At 36.5% G+C, this 12,535-nt stretch overlaps 1 protein-coding gene across 7 annotated transcripts in view; it reads right to left on the bottom strand.

Moving 5' to 3' along the window:
- Positions 1 to 12,535, bottom strand: part of EcR (Ecdysone receptor) — a 310,735-nt gene that overhangs the window by 15,818 nt on the left and 282,382 nt on the right. For 4 of the 7 annotated variants that reach the window (XM_074113805.1, XM_074113809.1, XM_074113803.1 and 1 more), the window contains 3 exons: positions 1,442 to 1,577; positions 1,148 to 1,326; positions 877 to 1,061 (listed from right to left, as the gene is read on the bottom strand). In XM_074113805.1, coding sequence (XP_073969906.1) covers positions 877 to 1,061; positions 1,148 to 1,326; positions 1,442 to 1,577 — 500 coding nt within the window. The remainder of the gene's footprint in view (positions 1 to 876; positions 1,062 to 1,147; positions 1,327 to 1,441; positions 1,578 to 12,535) is intronic. The other 3 variants (XM_074113808.1, XM_074113806.1, XM_074113807.1) reach the window with 1 other exon arrangement.

The raw sequence follows: 12,535 nt of genomic DNA on the forward strand, positions 1-12,535 counted from the left end.
CATACTGAACGAAGCTCATTACAAGTTTTATTTATCTTATAAAGAAACATCGCTCCATTTTCGCCAATCGTGCTGAAGAGATTTGGCTTGCTTTGAAGAGATTCCTTCACCAATAAGACTTTTAAATGCCTCCAACTTTATGGAATAGAGAGTTAATTTTACTCTATTCTGATCCTCGCCTAATTTAAGTCACTTTTCTGTAACTTTATTATTATTTTCTGATGCTGCATCTCAGATGAGGAATGATGATCACTTAAAGAACAACTAAGGCTTTGGGAACAGATTAATCTTGAGATTGGTGCCTAAATTGGGATTTTTAATTCACTACACAAGAACAAAACAGGTTATCCAAGAACTTGATATCAAAGCACAAAAAAGGTAGATTGAAAAGGGTATCTCACATGGCCTTTGGAAGCGAAAATAATCTCCTAGGTACACTTAACTAAAAACAAACATTAAATATTAACTAATAAGCAAAAAAAAAACTCATGTACCCCTTGTCCACAAGAATCTTTGTGCACAATCCTTGTGGACAGTACATCTTATTTAGATTACCTGAAACTCCTTAGTTAAAATACTTGGAGTTGATACTTGTCACAAACACCAATACTTGTATTGAATGTCTGTTATCAAGTAAAACGGACACAATATTTAACATTAGTATATTTACTACCATTTGTAACCACATTTATGCGAAGCATAACCTGTACTAACACAACCTTCAAGTAAATTTATTATAATTAGGTAATGTAGTTACAAATGTCAATTGTTTTTTGTCTTCCTCTCACTTTAAATTACGTACTATTTTTTTTTTTAATTACTAATAAAATCATCTTTTTTTTTGCTCAATAAATGATTAGGATTTTGTATAAATACCGGTGGTAGTGTTTGTGACTCTTTTAACAATGATATCAGACTGGATGAAAAACTGACCCTTATAGGTTCAGATTCTGATTTTATTGCTTCTGGTGAACCATTTGTCGTGGATACTGGTTTATCTTTGTCTTTTTGTAGCTTTTTCTCCTTTCTTTTGACCGCACATTGATATTCTGGTACTACGCCTGTTTGGGGGAAAAAAATTGTAATAATTAAAATTTACTGTTAAAAAAAATTGCAAAAATTTAATGTTTAATAATTATATACTTACATTCCGGCCTCATGCCAACATTTAAACATTTTTTTAAACGACATTCTTGGCATTTCCTTCTCATATACATATCTATTTCACAATTATTTCCATACTTGCATTGGTAAACTGCATTTTTTGTGATGCTCCGCCTGAAGAAGCCTTTGCATCCTTCACACGTCAACGCATTGTAATGGTAACTGTAAATAGGAAATGAACAAAAAAATTTTTTATTTAAGTAAATAGAAATAAATTCTATTTCAGATACATACATATTTTTTGCTAATTGCCGAAATAAAATCAGGCAAAACATACCCAGACGCCCTATCACCGCAGACAAGGCACAATTCTTCCTGTTGTCTAGCACTTGTCCCTTTTTTCTTTTTAGAACCATCACAGCTATCCACTGAATAACCATTCAGCGAGTTTGGAGGAGACAGATCTTCACGCCCTGTAAATAAATTGTAAAATTTAAAAAAAATTAGATAAAACAGATTATCAGCAAAAGATTTTTGTATGGACTAAAAGGTGGATATAAAAAAAATAAATAAATAAAATAAAATAAGTCTTTCATTTCCAACAAACCGGAGTAATAATTAATCCAAACCATGGCGTAAGGATGAGAGAAATAAAGGCAAATTTGTAAATAAAAATTTATATTCAAGTTGCCTCCTAATTTGGCAGCTGAATGCCATTTTTTTCCCCTCCAAAACCGCCTTTTCAGTTCTTTACTGAGCTAGTTGCTTAGAAGCAGTGTAAGCTCTAATATACCTGTAGTATAATAAAACAAACCAGAACGTGAAACTTTACAATTCGATTAGATCTCACCCGATGACCGATCATTTATAAAGCAATATTAATCGATTGTTTTACTTTAAACTTACATAAATTGTACTCACGATGGTCTATTCAAATATTTATTTTATTTTATTTTTTTTTTCGGCGCATCGACTTCTTGGTCATTAGCGCCCACTATCAAGGTTCTTCTTATTTCCATATACTACACGAGCTGGGATGACACGTGCAGACCCATAGCATCCAATCATTACACCTTGCTTAACAAGATAGGGTGGAGCCTGGGTCTGTCAAATATTTATTAATGACAATACAATTATGAGTAAAGAAAGAAGATTGAATAGGTCCTCAAAGTATCATTTTAGTAAAATGAACAGTATTGTGACTTACTTATAAGTAAGAAAGGTTAAATTTTGTTGCTAAAATTTCGAATTTGAAGGAAACCCCGCAACAGGAACTAACAGTTTACTGTTTTTTTGGAAAACGGAAATACGATTTTTGTTTGGTTTATTTTTACATCCTCATATGGGTTTATATAAATTTTCTGAGAAAATTCCGTTTAAGGACATTTCTGAGTGCCTTCGCAGTGTCGAATTCAATTTAATGAGCAGTTCTATAAAGCTGGGAGTAATCATAGAAAGTAAATTAATATGTAATATTTAAAAGTTGGAAAATGTGGAATTAGAACCTTGGAAAATTGTACAAGAAATCTTTTTCTATCATTTTTCTCAAGGCGCCACGGTAGCCGAGCGGTTAGAGGCGAGACCTGCGAAGCTAAGATGTATTGCGGTACTAGGTTCGATTCCACCGGTCTTAGGCCTTGGATTTTATTTAATGGTTAATATGAGAAATTTACAGTAAAGTATGTTTGCTAGTCGCCTCCGTCCACGACACCTAATTGGTAGTTGGACGTTAAGTCCCGCCTGAAAAAATAGGCAATTACTTTACTTTACTATCGTTTATCTAGGCACTCAAGGCTTTCCTATCAAGCCCAGCTACTTAGTCACAGTTAAGCTACTCGAACTGAGATTATCGAATGGTTAACACAAAAAACAAAGAAGAAGTATTGGTTAATATTTTCGTCTCATTGACTTAAGTGTGCTTGTGTTTAAAGTAACTAATTGGTTATCAGAGAAAGTATACATCTTTATTTTATTATATTTTTTTCTTGTTTTGAGATTTAGTTGGTAGCATTGTAAGAAGGAAGGAAGAATCAACCATACAGTCAGCGCGCAACAAATAATAGTCGATCGTGTGAAGCGAACAATGGAAAAGAAGCGACTATTATGGAGTACAGGAAAAACTTCAGTTTCGGTTTGGAGGGATGGTGGGAGGTAGAGGGGAGGTATGACTAATTGTGGTTAGTGTGCAGACCAGCGTAGCTAAACTACAAACTCACTAACACTACCCACCGGTGGGAGGGAGGGGGGGGAAAGAGCACTGTGCTGTTGTTGTTAATGTTACTGTAAAGTGTAGGAGGAGGGAGAACTGTGTTGTTATTTGTTTCTGTGTTAGTATATATGCACAACAACTAACTAACTAACTAACACAAAGAGAGAAAAAAGTCCGATGGGAGCGATGTGCGACCTTGACATAACCAGCAGCTTGGCTCACACACACATAAATACAAATAAAATACCACACTTTTCACGTACACTAACAATTTACTCTAATCCCTTAGCCTTAAGATTTCGATATCTATACATAAATCAAGTCTATCAAATATCCATGGAGACAAATTGTTGCATATATTGTTGGGTGAATGGAACTCACAGACGCCAAGCAACAGGTGGGATTTATATCAGCTGTTTCCAGAGCAGGGTTTGAAATCGATTATTATTTTTTTCCCCCACACATAATGAAATAATCATTGAATTAAAATAAAATGCATTTCGTTTCTCAATATTTGCAATGCTATTTGCGTAAATGTAATTAATGGAATATTAAATAGTAATAAAAAACAAAATTGCCACGAGCCTTCTATTTATCGTCTAGAATTTTATTATTATTATATGAGGTATGGCTATTAAATAACGAGACTACTGCTGTAAAACATTTTATTTTAAATTTATACACATTTAGTTATTATCACCTTCAATATACACCCCTCCCCTATCCCTACAACGCTCCAAGCGAATTTACCCTTATTCGAAACAGTGCTGGAAGTCTTTTTCTGTGAGCTCCTGCATGACGCGTGCCGTGTTTTCTTTTACAGCTTCAACAGACTGAAATCTGTGTTCCTTTTAATGCGGATTTGACTTTGGGGAACCAGATAAAAGTCACATGGGGCCAGGTCGGGCCTAAAACTGGGATGTAGTACTTGGCTAGAAATTGTTCTTGACAGACAATGCAGTGTGAGCCGGCGCGTTGTCTTGATGGAGAACCCTGAGGACTTGTTCTTCCACAAAATCGGGTCGTTTTCTCCTTTACTCTTTCACGGAAGTTAAGCAAGCACCTCACCGGTAGTAATGTTGATTAATTATAATCGTATTTTCCCGTCCGTTTTGGATGTGGAAGGGCGGCCCTAGGCGGTCATCATCTCCGACGTCTTCTCGGCCATCTTGGAAACGTTTGAACCACTCAAAAAACTTGCGCACTTGATAAACATTCATCATCATAAATCATTCTTTTAATAAAAGATAAGTTTCAGTAGCGGTTTCACCAAGTTTTGATGTGAAATTTCACGACAATTTGTTGCTCTACTGCATGTGTCATGTTTTCGGCAAAACAAAACTAACACCTCTTACACAAACGGACGGTTCCGGTCAGACAGATTTCTCTACAAACACGTGAGACGCTGCAATCGGAAGAGAAGCTTATATTCTATCAATAACTTCATCGATAGCAGATTTTTGGGTCCGGCCGAGAATTTTCCACCTTGCCTGTATTGTCAACTTAAGCCTGGTAAGTAAACAGGAAATTAGATGAAGCAGGCTTCATATTAATGGATTTCCTTCCGATTTAAATTCTAGCAAACGTTAATATTATGGGTCACTAACTGCACAATATTAAGAGATATTGGCGAATCACTTCTACTGACCCCCAAAAAAATAAATAAATAAATAAAACCCGTGAAAGGAACGACAGGATTCCGCAATCCGCAATGGCACGTAATACAGAAGAGCATAAGCGCCACTTTGATGTAGGCTGAATGAAAGTTTTGAGGCCACCAGATCTTTTACTTTCATCAAAAGTTCACTCTCGCGACAGTTTGAGGGGCGCAGGTTTCACTTGGCCAGTGGATACTCCCCGCCGACTCCTAACCTCGCCGGAGTTCCCGTTATCTGTTCTCTTTGGCGACCACACTCTTGCTAATCCCGCGCGCCTTCCCCCTCTACCATCAAATTTACTTTTCATCAAAAACACTCTCCTTCTGTCCACTTTCCCATATTCTATTCCCAAGTTTTCTCTTTCAATCACTACTTCTGCTTTAATCACAATTTCTCTTTCGATTCCTTCTTAGCAATAAACTCGCCCATATATAAACCGTACTGTTTAACATTTTCACTTTCTCTTCATCTAATTAATAAGAGAATTATTCTCTTATTGAAGAAGACTTTCGATTTTTCACACCGGAAGCTATCCCTGTGGCTAAAAAACAAATTGATTTTTGAGTGCGTCATCAGTTTAACCAAAAAATACTATTTCTCATAGAAAGTTAAAATTTTTGATATTTCAACTTAGTGCTACCGTGACCCCGGGGTAAATAAGCTTTTGAACAAAAACAACCTACAGGAAATATAACGTTTATTATCCAGGAAAATGATCCTTAAACCAGTTCTGAGGGAGTGGAAGGATTTATAAGCTTTTTCATAAAGTTTAGACCACTCTTAGCTACTGTTTAGCCAGACAAAATTTTTAAATTGAATTAATATTGTTACTATCGCACGTTTCTAGTTAGTGTTTAATACCGGCCATTTAATTGCATTAATTCTATTTAGCTCACTTTTATCTTTCTAAATACGAGGGTCGTTTGAAAAGTCCGTGCAAAGTCAGAGAGATAGCACCACTGGCGCGTATCGAGGTTATGTTTAGTTAGTAGCATCTCTTGGAAGAACACACACAAAGTTTCAGCCAGATCGGTCTATTTCTTTGTGTTTGGCATTCGTTTGAATCGAGGAAGTCGAGTGATTTTCAAAAAATGGACGAAAAAGAATTTCGTGTGTTGATTAAACACTACTTTATGAAAGGCAAAACGCCTCAGGAGACTAAAGAGAAGCTTGATAAACATTATGGTGACTCTGCACCTTCGATTAGAACAGTTTATAAGTGGTTTCAAAATTTTCGGAGTGGCCATATGGGCACAAGTGACGCTGAACGTTCTGGACGCCCTGTTGAGGTTACTACTCCAGAAATCATTGATAAAATCCATGATATGGTGATGGATGACAGAAGAGTGAAGGTGCGTGAGATTGCTAGTGCTGTGGGCATCTCGAATGAACGGGTACATAATATTTTGAAACAACATTTGGACATGACAAAGCTATCCGCAAGATGGGTGCCGCGATTGCTCACGGTTGACCAAAAACGAAATCGTGTGAAGTGTTGCAAGGACGGTTTGCAGCTGTTTCAGAAGAATCCGCAGGACTTTAAGCGTCGTTTCGTCACTGTGGATGAAACATGGATACATCACTACACTCCTGAGACCAAAGAACAATCTAAACAATGGGTTACCAAGGGGGAATCTGCGCCAAAAAAGGCGAAGACCGTTCATTCGGCCGGAAAGATTATGGCGACTGTCTTTTGGGATTCGCAAGGAATAATCCTCATCGACTATCTGGAAAAGGGTAAAACTATTACAGGTGCATATTATTCATCGTTATTGGACCGTTTGAAAATCGAGCTGCAAGAAAAACGCCCACGATTGGCCCACAAAAAAGTCCTTTTCCATCACGACAACGCACCAGCTCACACCTCAGCAGTTGTGGTCGCAAAATTAATGGAAATAGGGTTCCAACTCGTTTCACATCCCCTTATTCTCCAGACTTGGCTCCCTCGGACTACTATTTGTTCCCCAATATGAAGAAATGGCTGGCGGGAAAAAGATTTTATTCAAACGAGGAGGTGATTGCAGAAACGAATGGCTATTTTTCAGACTTGGACAAATCCTATTATTCGGAAGGGATCAACAAACTAGAGCAGCGTTGGACGAAGTGTATAAGCCTAAAAGGAGACTATGTTGAAAAATAAAAAAGGTTTACCCCAAAAAATTAAGTAGTTTTTATTTTTGCACGGACTTTTCAAACGACCCTCGTAAATCTACATTATTCAACAGTGTCAATCATCTCCATCTACAGTTACATCACCTAAGTTACAGACTTTGTAAATTTAGACAATTTAAATCTGCAGATTCAGGTTTTCGCTAGGAATAAGCAAAGGAGAATGCCTCTAATAGTAGAATCATATCCGACAGATTGTATCCTAAGAATAACCAAGTTTAAGCGAAGTCATTGATGCTGGATCCAGTTTTTTACGATCCAAATTTGGAAGGCTAATTTGTTTATTATAAAAATAAAATGATCCGTAACTCGAGAGCATTCTTTACAAAAACCCTACGGGATTAATAGTATTTATGTAAAAACTTTTAAAAATAGTTTTAAAGCATTATACTTTAAAAGTAAATCTCTGCAAAAAAAAATAAATAAATAAAATAAAGTGGTGACGTGAACGTTTAATTAAAACAATGACAACTTCTCTTTGTTTCACGTAGAGTGAGCCATGGTCCAGTGCAGCGGTTCCCAACCTGGGGTACGCGAAAGATTGTTTAGGGGCAGGTAAAAAAAAAATAAATAAATAATAATTATGGCGGAAGATATAAAAATTATACTGATATGTAATGAGAAAAAAATTATATAATAAATGATTCCTACAACTTAATTACAAAATTATTATAATAAAACTGAATAACATATAAATTGACAAGAATTAAGTACTCATTCGATACTGCAGTATTTTTTCGATACCAATATAATATCGAATGATTCGATACCGATATTCAGATTGTTTTATTGTTAATTTAAAGTTACAATACGTCAAATCAAGAATACGATTATTTATTTTATATATATAGGAGTATATATTAGGGGTACACACTAAGGAAACAATCAGGTAAAGGGGCACACTAATGATAAAAGATTGGGAACCGCTGGTGAAGTGGTACTTTACAGGAACTTGACGTCAAAATTGTACTTATTGAACAGACAGACTTTACTGGTTTCTCTACTTTACATTCTCTAACTAAGTAACTAAAGTAAGGTGTAATCAAAATAATCGATTTTAGCAAATCACTTACTCGAACCAGAAATATCGTATTTTGAGTCCCATTATTATATATTATTTTTTCATTCATTCATATTTCATTAGGGTACCACCATAAGTCCCGATCATAACTAGTCTAAAAGTGCCATTTCCTTAAAGTGTACCAGTTTTTCAAATCCTGTCGTGCTACTAAAAATTAGATATCACTCTGAAATTCTGTGTTGAACATAAATGTTTCAGTTAAAACTTTATAAAGTGTAGAGAATCGTGTCAGTATTCATACTCACGTGAATAATATCTCAGATAGACTTACGAATACGTAGTCTGACAATAATATTGAGCAGAAGACAAATAGCGTCCATTAACAGCTGATCGTATTTGTATCAGCTGATTTGCTTCAAATAAAACCAGTCAAATATTTGTAAATATTAATACAGAATTATTATTATTAAAGACAGAGCAATATGTAGGCTTATTTTTAGTGGAGGATAGAGATGCAGGAAATGGAGTCCTGTTTATTTTATTTTTTTTTCCCCCTGTACTTTGTATGCAAAGCTTGTTATTTCCTTTAGCTGGGTTGGTAGCACTGCGTGCATAAAGGGCCTTCTCAATACTAGTTCCAACAATTCCGTTAGAAACATATGTCCGCAGTAAATAATACTACAGTCAATGGGAAACATTCATACAAAAAAATCATCTTGCTCTCTAGAAATTCTAAGTTCAGTTCTAACATGGACCTTTGTGGAAAAGATTTTTAGTTTATTCACGTTTGAAGGGGGGGGGGATTTATCCACGATGGGGAAGAGACTTACTTTGGCGGCTATCCTTCATTGTGGACTCCGCCAATCTTCCGGGAGATGCCTATAAGTTATAGTAGGGATTGTTTACCCTCCCTACAATCTTCCAGATGTTTGAAAGGAATAGGGTACACACTGGTTCTATTAGCTTCCTCTGTGCCAGTTTACACGTGTTGGTGCTGGAGGATATATCTTCATGGAGGCGTTTGGAGGAGAGAGAGAGAGAGAGAGAGAATTTCGGTCCTTGCGAGAGGTTATCAGATATTAGAAGAGAATATACCTTGGAACTAGTTCCTACAAGAAGCTAGCGTTGTATGATGCTGATGAAGATGCGTGGAGGGTTAGACATCCATATTGGGCTGAGCTGGACGAACTACTGATGCTACCTAAGTTGTTTTCTAAGACGCAATTGGGATCTCACAGAAGATCTCAGCAATATTTAATTTTTATCAAGAAAACTGAAAGCTCTCTTGATAATTGAAATGAATAATCTAGATTATTCAATCTATTCAAGACTTCCGCCCTCTTTAATTCCGCTAAAAAGAGGAACATGTGATATATACGAGGTGTGTTCAAAAAGTAACGGGAATTTTTAAATTTCGCGGGTTTGGAGAGTCTGATTGTAAATTTTTTTTTTTTATTATGTTGGTACACATGCCCCTGAAGTACGATAAAATTTTCAGTAATATTCATTGTTTACTTCTTAAGTGGCAGCCGTTAAGGTTAGACGTGTTTTTCGAGCTTGGCGATTTTTGTTTGTTAAAAAAAATGGATCAAAGAATTTGTATTAAATTTTGCGTAAAAAATGAAATAAAGTGTGTGAAATGTTAATAAAGGCATATGGTGAGTCTGCTATGAGTAAAACAAGGATTTACGAGTGGTATAAGCGTTTCCAAGATGGCCGCGAAAACGTTGAAGATGACGAACGACCTGGACGTCCAAGCACATCAACAACCGATGAAAACGTGAAAAAAGTGAAAGAAATGGTTATGAACGATCGCCGAATCACAATCAGAGAAGTCGCTGATGATGTTGCCATATCAATTGGCTCACGCCATGAAATTTTTTCGGATGTTTTGGGTATGAAACGTGTGGCAGCAAAATTTGTTCCAAAATTGTTGAATTTCGAACAAAAACAGCGGAGAATGGAAGTTGCTCAAGAGTCACTCAATGAAGTCGACAACGATGCGGATCTACTGAAACGTGTTATAACAGGTGACGAAACATGGGTTTACGGATATGATGTCGAAGCTAAGGCTCAATCGTCCCAGTGGAGGCATTCTGGATCGCCAAGACCGAAAAAGGCTCGACAAGTGCGGTCGAATGTGAAGGTTATGCTCACTGTGTTCTTCGATTTTAATGGCATAGTGCATCATGAATTCTTGCCACAAGGTCAAACAATCAATAAGGAGTACTACCTACAAGTTCAACGCCGTTTGCGTGAAGCAATCCGAAAAAAACGCCCGGATTTGTGGCAAAACAATTCATGGATTTTGCACCACGATAATGCACCTGCTCACACTTCATTGCTTGTTCGTGAATTTTTGGCCAAAAACAAAACTTTAACGATGCCCCAGCCTCCATATTCGCCAGACATGGCTCCATGTGACTTTTTTCTATTTCCAAACATAAAGAGAACTATAAAAGGCCGTCGTTTTACAAGCATAGATGACATTAAAAGCGAATCGCTGAAAGAGCTGAAAGCTATCACAAAGATCGAGTTTCAGAAGTGTTTCGAGGATTGGAAAAAGCGCTGGCACAAGTGTATTGTATGCGAAGGGGACTACTTTGAAGGCGACAATATTAATGTAGATGAATAAATAAATATTTTTTTCAAAAAACGAAAATTCCCGTTACTTTTTGAACACACCTCGTATATATATGTATATATACGAGGGGGTACCCAAAAATAACCGGAATTGCGTTGCCGCGCATGGAGCTTATGTAGTACGCATTTCTGCCGCTAGACGTGTATAGCGCAATTCCTTGCCAGTTCAGTCCTGCCTGTGTTGTCTGCCTGGCTTGTTCTGTTCATCTGCAGTGATTGTTTTTACCAGCGCTGTTTTGTTCTTTTTTCGTTTTTTATGATGGCAAGTTTAAGTGAACAACGTGCAGCTCTGAAATTTTGTTTTCTACTCGGCAAAAATGCTGCTGAAAGTGTTTTAATGTTGAAAACAGCTTACAAAGATGACGCTATGGGAAAAACTCAAGTATACGAGTGGTTTACTCGGTTTAAAAATGGCGACATGTCGATTGATGACAAACCTCGTTCTGGACGTCCATCAACTGCCCGAATCGACGAAAATGTTGAAAAAATTCGAGAGCTGGTGTTCACAGACCGTCGACTTTGAAGTTTTAAAAAGATTGCGCCAAAAAAGACCCGATTTGTGGCAAACAGGAGACTGGTTCTTCCACCACGACAATGCACCTGCACACACAGCCATCTCTGTTACACAGTTTTTGGCTAAAAATGGCATGGTTCCGTTGCCCCACGCACCTTACTCGCCTGACCTGGCTCCGTGCGACTTTTTCTTATTTCCACGCATGAAAAAGGGCATGAAAGGTCACCGATTTGACAACATTGAAGAGGTCAAGAAAAAAACGAAGAAGGAGCTGTCAGCCATTTCTAAAGATGACTACAAAAAATGTTTCGAACAGTGGAAGCACCGGTAGGACAAATGTATTAGTTGTAATGGAGAGTATTTTGAAGGGGATAAGGTTGTTCTGTAAAAAATTTGTAAATAAATAGCTTTTAAAAAATAATTCCGGTTTTTTTTGGGTACCCCCTCGTATATATAAGCAAAAAAACTGTCGAAAAAAACAAATCATTAAATTTTCAGTAGACAGTTCATTTAAGGAGAAAATGCCACACGATCATAAGACTTCCTTTTTCTAGACGCACGATAAAAAAGTAAGAAAATGTGGGAACTAAAATTACTTTTCTTTTTTAAAAAAACTGGAAAAATACATGCTTTGAAAACAGTCCCTAATTTTCATTTTTTTAAAATCAATACAGATAAAAGATATCTTATTGATTTAAGTATTGAATCATCTATTTGACTAGGAACTTGTCATAGAAATGGAAAAAAAAAGTGCGTAATAAATCCCTAAAAAAGTTTGTGTTAACCTACATATGACCTTTCTTACTACAAATCTTTAGGTTCAAAAGTTTAAATACTGACTTTTTACCAATTATTTTGTAAATAAGATTATTTACTATCAAATCCTTCCCAAGAAAGGCATTAAAACAATTTTTTTCAAGAAAAGTGATACGATAAAATTATAGAGCTATGTTCATTAAAAGAATACTCAAAAGTATTGTAGTAAGGTATCAAAACCTTGGTATCGCTTTTGATCAAAACCTATCCTGGAAAAACCATGTTTCCCAAATCTCTCGTCGTTCCATCCATATCCTTAAGCAGTTTAATAGTTCCCGTCACCTTTTCCCCCAATTAAGATCCGGCAACTCCTTGTTTCCTCTCTTGTTTTCCCCCATTTCCGCTATGGTTGATTAGTGTACGGCGGTCTTTCTGGTGATATTGAAGCTAAGCTCAAACGC

The sequence above is a fragment of the Rhodnius prolixus genome, unplaced genomic scaffold, assembly GCF_049639745.1.
Source record: "Rhodnius prolixus isolate KJV_2025 unplaced genomic scaffold, Rpr scaffold_7, whole genome shotgun sequence".
NCBI classification, from domain to species: domain Eukaryota; kingdom Metazoa; phylum Arthropoda; class Insecta; order Hemiptera; family Reduviidae; genus Rhodnius; species Rhodnius prolixus.